A 7,359-nucleotide genomic window follows, 5' to 3' on the forward strand; every position below is an offset into this window, starting at 1 on the left:
GACTATGCAGATCAGGCTGACCTTGATCTCACAATGATCCTCCTGCCTCAGCCTCTTGAGTGCTGGATTCCAGTTGTGCACCACCACATCCAGATTCAGTTTGATTAATTTCTGCTCTGACTTTTCTTTTTTTTTAAGTTTTATTTATTTATTGGCAGAACCCGGGATTGAACTCAGACCCTTGTACTTGCCAGGCAAGCGCTTATTTTATTTATTTGTGTGTGTGTGTGGCCAGCTAAGCCCACCAGGGGGCGGGGCTGGCTGGCATGTGGTGCTGGGGATTGAACCGTGGTCCCTGTGTTTTAGCTTAGCTTAGCTTGTTCTAAGTAGGTGCTTTAGACCACTGAGCCATCTCACCAGCCCTTCACTGCTTTGTTGAAGCAGCCACTTAAAGAACTGAGCTAAGGGGCAGGCCCCCTCTAGTCCTATTCTGTCCAACAATTTTATATATTATTTTTTTGGTACCAGGGATCAAACTCAGGACCTTGCATTTGCCAGGCAGGCACTTATGCCACTGAGCTATCTTCCCGGCCCCTCCAACATTTTATTTTATTTTTTTTGCTGGCTCAGCCCACCCCAAGGGCAGGGCTGGCACCTTATGTGGTGCGGTCCTTTGAGCCTACCTAAGCTTGCCTAAGCAGGTGTTTAGACCACTGAGTTATCTCGCCGGCCCACTGAGCTATCTTCGCCAGCCCCCCTCCAACAATTTAAATAGCTTCTTCCTCCAAAACTTATCAGGAGAGTAAATTCTGGCTAGGTTTTTCACGTACAGTGGATCTATCAGATTCTGGGGGTAGAAACTTGAAACTACACAGAGCTAAGATGCACAATGAAACTTCTAGTGAACATGTAGGTTAAAATCCACACACAAATCTGTAATAGCAAACATGGGGGGGAAAACCAAAGGAAATTAACAATTAGTAACCACCTACTAAATGCTAGTTACTCTCTGAGTACATTCATATCATGCTGATTAAAATCCCAGGGGCTAGAGTATAGTCTAGTGGCAAAATGTTTGCTTAACATGTAGATGATCTTGTTTCTTGACTCCCCCACCCTTTAAAAATCCAAAATTAAGAGATGTGTGCACTACCTATGAGACAAAACAAGGAAGCTACTTCTTTGTTATCAGGGTGACTGACCTTTTATTCTGCATTCTTTCAGTATTATATTCCCTACTGTCCAGTGAGTTCCATGACTTTCCAAAACCAAGTTTCACTCATCTGTAGAGCTCCCTAACTAGTGTCCAGCTCAGAACATGACATATCCTCAGTTTAAAAGTCACTAGAGGGGGATAGTGAGATGGCTCAGTGGTCTAAAGCACCTACTTAGAACAAGCTTAGCAAAGCACAGGGACTGCGGTTCAATCCCCCAGCACCACATGCCAGCCAGCCCCACCCCTAGGTGGGCTGAGCTGCCCCCCCCACTAAATAAAACTTTAATAAATAAATAAATAAATAAATAAAGTCACTACAGGGCAGTGATGGTGAACCTTTTAGAACTTTCAGGGCTGGTGAGATGGCTCAGTGGTCTAAAGCACCTACTTAGAACAAGCTAAGCTAAGCAAAGCACAGGACCCCCGGCAGGACCATGGTTCAATCCCCCAGCACCACATGCCAGCCAGCCCCACCCCCTGGTGGGCTGAGCTGGCCACACACAGACAGAAAATAAATAAATATTAAAAAAAATAATAATAAAATTAAAAAAAAACAATGGGGATCTCAAAAAAAGAACTTTCAGTGATACAAACAGCCCACTGCAGAACAGGTTCACTCCCACTGTTGTAGGACATAGTATATTTTCATTTTATAGATGGGAAATCTGAGATTTGGCTAAAGATTCTATAATGCGTACAATCTTCTTCAGTTAAACAAGGAAAAGCATTGAATACACAGCTTCACTTGATAAATAGGGCATACTCATTTCTATAATGACATTTCCTCCTTCTCCTTTTTTTTTTTTTTTCAATACCGGGGATTGAACTCAGGCCCTTGTGCTTGCCAGGGAAGCGCTTATTCCATGGAGCCATCTCCCCGACATTTCCTACTGATTATTTCTTGTGATCAGAGAATCTACCACAGCAATCAAATTGGAAAAAACAAGGTACCAACTCTCAAAATAAACAAACTGGTTTTTTTGGGTTATAAATACCAAACTCTGAGCATTTGAATGCTTATGTTATGAGCCAGGTACATCACCCTTTATATGAATATATTTATTTATTTTTTGCGGGACTGGAGATTGAACTCAGGCCCTTGCACTTGCCAGGCAAGCGCTTATTCTATTCAGCCATCTCCCCATCCCCACACTTTATATGAATTTAATCTAACAATAATCCTATTAGGGAGTTTTGTGGCCGGCTCAGCCTGCCCTAGAGGCAGGGCTGCCACAGCATGTGGTGACAGGGATTGAACCACGGTCCCTGCACTTTTGACTAAGCAGGCGCTTTAGACCACTGAGCTATCTCACCAGCCTGGCAGTATCTAATATTTTGTGGTGCTGGAGATTGAACTATTAGCCTCACATATTCTAGGTAAGCACTCCAACTTTGAGTTACATTTCTAGCACCATATCCCTACTATTATACTATTTTTCCCCCCTCCTTTAAGACAGGATCTTGGGCTGGTGAGATGGCTCAGTGGTCTAAAACACCTACTTAGAACAAGCTTAGCAAAGCACAGGGACCGCGGTTCAATACCCCAGCACCACATGCCAGCCAGCCTGTCCCCTGGTGGGCTGAGCTGCCCCCCACAAATAAATAAATAAAGTTAAAAAAAAAAAAAAAGACAGGATCTTATTATGTAGCTGAGGTTGGTCTTGGACTCAATACACAGTCCATATTGGCCTCAAACTTGTGGTGATCTTGCTTCAGCCTCCTAAATGTTAGGATTATAGATGTGTACCACCACATCTGTAAGATTTTAATCTTACAGATGAAAAAACGGAGGCACTGAATTTAAATAAATTCACTAAGGAAATAGATCCAGCAACCCTGGGAGAATGTGAATTTGGTCCTCATTCTACAGGACTACTAGGAGTCTCTGGTTTTAACTATTTCTCTATGGAAGTGCCAGTATCATAAGGATCTCAAACATACAGGCTAGCCTCAGGAAGTGTGGCTTCTTATACACTGTGTAGGTAGTAAAGGAGAGATCCAGACTACACTTCACTTATATTCAAATATATAATTCAGTGTCTAGGTTAGTGAGGAGCTTTCTCTACAACCTAAGGGGTTTTGGTGGGATTCTGAAACCAGTGTTAGAATATGTAGGGGACAGCCTCCAACCCTGGAACAAAACAAAGCTTTTTTTTTTTTTTTCTTTTGGTGGAATTGGGATTGAACTCAGGTCCTTGCGCTTGCCAGGCAAAAGGCTTCTTAATAAGGTTGAATTTTTTTTTGTTTTATTTTTTGCTTAGTGGAATTCAAGTATGATGAAAAAAAACCCTAAAGACTATTTTTCAGATGACAGCCAAAACAAACAATTCTCAATTCAATGTATTGTTCTTGGTGCCACATCCATCTCTTACTTCCCTGTTCATCACAGTATTGCTGACACCAACAGCACCCCAAGAATCTGTAAAATGCTCTAAACCTATAGCCTACGTGCTACAAACACTTCACACCACTTAGGTGATCCTTACTGTTAGAGACTGTGAGGAGTGGAATCGTCTCTCTACTCGGGTATCATTGGGTAATTTGAAAATGATCTTGACACTTTCAGGGTCATTGGCAGAAGGCTCAGGAGGCAGGCACTCCAACTTCCTTTCCTTTTCCTCTTGTAGGTTCTGCAGACACAAAGCGAAGATGAGGCTATGGGATCAAATAGGGGAACAGGATCATGTAGGCTTATTTGTACACTAAGGAGAAAATGTAATGACTATACTATAATTGCTGTAAGGAAATGTAATTACTATAAGGAAAAACATGCTGCACAGACATCAAAAACAATTCTATTGCATCACACATATTTGCTAAGTTTGTCTAATTATTTAATCATTTGAGGAAAAAAAGAAATGGCTAAAGGACACTGAGGTTGGGTGGTAATACACAGTGAAACGAGATCATGAAAGAGAATGTCTCCCAGCTTCACTGGAACCATGAATGAGTAAGGTGAGGAAAACTAACCACTCAGAGTCCCAACACAGATTTTTCCTTTTGTACTTCAGCAAAAACACAGACGGTCAAGTCCCAGTAGTCTGGGTACCACAAGGACAGAGGTGCAGCCCGTCACCTGCCGCCGCCGCTCCTCTGCCAGCTTCTGCTGCTGGACCTCCTCCTCCTTCCGCCGCTTCCGCTCCCGCTCCTCCCGTTTCTTTCTTTCTTTCTCCTGGTCAGCCCTGAGAGAGGCTAAGTATGCCTCATCCTGCTGCTGTCGTAGCACTTGGGTCTGGTTCCTTTCTTCTCTGTGGACAGAGCAAAAACATAAAATACCCAGCAATTTCACAAAGCTCTGTTTTCTTTCTTTTTTTGGCAGAACTAGGGATTGAACTCAGATCCTCATGCTTGCCAGGGAAGCGTGTATTCTACTGAGCCATCTTCCTGGACTCTGAAGCTGTTTTCTTGAGGTCCTGGGGCAAGAACCCAGGGCGTTGTGCATGCTAGTAAGCATTCCAGCACTAAGCCATATCCCCAGTCCCGTGTTCCCCCATACTGAAAATTTGCAACAGCATAAAAATGTGGTCTCTTGAGGGAGTTCAAAAGCAGAGCACAGTAGAACCTAAATGAGTAATCTCCTCCCTTTCCTCCAACTTGGCAGAAAAGAGCCAGGGAGATGGCTCAGTAGAATAAGCGCTTGCCTGGCAAGCACAACGTCCTGAGTTCAATCCCTGGTACCTCAAAAACAACAACAACAACAACAAAAACAAGGTTTCCTCTGCCTCAGGCTTTATGAGTGCTAAGATTATAGCACTATGCCCAGCCCTCTTCCTAACCTTTTCTTTTTTTTTCCCCGCAGAACTGGGGATTGAACTCAGGCCCTTGCACTTGCCAGGGAAGCGCTTATTCTACTAAGCCATCTCCCTGGCCCCTTTTTTGTCTTTTTGAGATACGGTCTTACTATGCAGTTCAGGCTGGCCCAGGCTGGTCTTGAACTCACAATGATCCCCTGCCTCAGCCTCCCAAGTGCTGGTATTAAAGGTATGTGCCACCATACTTGGTTTTTCCTTAACTTTTTATTATCTGTCTTATAACACTGCTTTTTTGTTATGAAGTTATCATCAACATCAAATTTTGCAGGTAAACACCATTTCAGGTTATTACAGATCTGAATATGATGCTTCAGTCTCCCAGACTGTAGAAGCTTTGAAAAATCTGGAAAATATGCTATACAGAATTCTACTAACCACAGGTAAAAACACCATACAATTTTGGTGCATTTCCTTTTTTTTTTTTTTTTTTTGTGGCTGCCTTAGCCTGCCCTGGAGGTAGGGCTGGCACAGCATGAGGTGCCAGGGATCAAAGCATGGTCCCTGTGCTTGCCTAAGCAAGGGCTTTAGACTGCTGAGCTATCTTGCTGACCCTATTTTTTTTCTCCTACAGTTTTATTTTCTCTTAGCAAGAACAATGCTAAATAAACATTCATGTTTATACTTTAAAAATTTATTTACTATCTATCTATCTATCTATCTATCTATCTATCTATCTATCTATCTATTTAGTGTGTGTGTGTGTGTGTGTGTGGCTAGCTCACCCCACCAGGGGGTGGGGCTGGCTGCCATGTGGTGCTGGGGTATTGAACCGCGGTTCCCCTGCTTTGCTTAGCTTAGCTTGTTCTAAGTAGATGCTTTAGACCACTGAGCCATCTCACCAGCCCCTATACTTTAAAAATTTAGATAAAACTTATAAGCACAGAAATGCATGCTAGGCAAATGCTCTATTACTGAACTATGTCTTCAGTAGCACCTCCTTTTTATAGATTTTATTTTTAAACAGAGCCTTGTTGTCAAGGCTGGGAACTATACATATTTTGGTTTCTGTCCATAGTTCTTGGCTTATAACTCCCTAAAGGCAGGCCACACAAATCAGAATTTTTCTACCCCAGGGTAGGTCATGATTTAATTTCCTTCCTTTCTACCATTGGAACTGATGAAATGGAATTCTCTGACCTCCCCTGATAGTCATAAGTAGTAAGACCACCGTATTTCAGAATAGGTCCCATCCCATACCCAAGAAGAAATGGTGCAGAGGAAAGACAAGAAAACCTTGAATAGAAAACCCTGAATAGTTTCCTCAATAAGTGCATTAGTCTGATTACAACCATTTTGTCCACTCACATTTCTACATGGTTGTACATACTTCAATCATGTGACACAACAGTCTCCAAAAAGAGATGTGGATACTTGTGGAAGGTGGTGTGCCTGAAGCCTCATCACCCCTTCCAATATGTCTCACTCTATATCCAGCTCTTCATCTGTAACTGCTATATAAAACTAAGTGCTTTCCTGAGTTTTGTGAGCTGCATGAGCAAATTAATTAAACCCAAGATGGGGGTGGTAGCAATCTTGACTTTAATTCCAGAAATACAAGGTAACAGCCTAATGTTTGTGACTGATACCTAAAGTGAGTAGGTGTCAGTCTTGGGAATATAGACCTCGCCGTGTGGGATCTGACATGATATCTGGTACACAGTGTCAGAAGTGAATTAGTGGACACCTCGTTGGTATTCAGTTCCTTCGAACTGTTTGCATGGCATACGAGGGGAAAATATCTGGTGTCAGAAATGATCTGTTTTTAAAAAATGACCTGTTTTGTAAAGTATTGTAAGAGAAATAAAGTTTGAGAGTTTTTTTTGCGGAACCAGGGATTGAACTCAGGCCCTTGGCCAGGGAAGCACTTATTCCACTGAGCCATCTCCCCAGCCCTTGAGCTTTTTCTTATTCAAGTTTTTTGCTTTTGTTGTTGGAATATGTACATAAGGGTGAGTGCATGCATCTGTAATATGAGAAAGACATATACTAAAGCAGTAATGGTGAACATTTAGAGACTGAGTGCCCAAGCTGGAACCCAAAGCCCACTTATTTATCACAAAATGCCAACAATGCAATCAAATTGCAGTATTGAGATTTTAGTTCAGAAACAAAAACAGCTATCCAGTGTTTGGCTGCTAGGGTGACTTCACTTGTGTGCCAACTGCAGCAGAAGTGCCATGGGTTTGTCACCACTGTACTATAATATTAAAAGTGATGGTAGGCACATGTTTGTTGTTATGGTTTGTGTCTAGTTGTCCCCCCAAAGCCTCATGCAGTCTTGGGGTGAGGACTTCTAGAGTTTGTGTTAACTCATGATCCACTGGGATTATGTGTGATCCAAGGCTGGGATTATGGGTCTTAGTGCTGCTGGGATTACCCATAGGTGGGTAA

At 42.5% G+C, this 7,359-nt stretch overlaps 1 protein-coding gene across 2 annotated transcripts in view; it reads right to left on the reverse strand.

Annotated features, from left to right (window-relative positions):
- Faf2 (Fas associated factor family member 2) overlaps nucleotides 1–7,359 on the reverse strand; it is a 62,486-nt gene that overhangs the window by 3,714 nt on the left and 51,413 nt on the right. For both annotated transcript variants that reach the window (XM_023716536.1, XM_004632298.2), the window contains 2 exons: nucleotides 4,233–4,404; nucleotides 3,643–3,786 (listed from right to left, as the gene is read on the reverse strand). In XM_023716536.1, the coding sequence (XP_023572304.1) occupies nucleotides 3,643–3,786; nucleotides 4,233–4,404 (316 nt within the window). The remainder of the gene's footprint in view (nucleotides 1–3,642; nucleotides 3,787–4,232; nucleotides 4,405–7,359) is intronic.

The sequence above is a fragment of the Octodon degus genome, unplaced genomic scaffold (assembly GCF_000260255.1).
Source record: "Octodon degus isolate 3935 unplaced genomic scaffold, OctDeg1.0 scaffold00048, whole genome shotgun sequence".
Lineage (NCBI taxonomy): Eukaryota > Metazoa > Chordata > Mammalia > Rodentia > Octodontidae > Octodon > Octodon degus.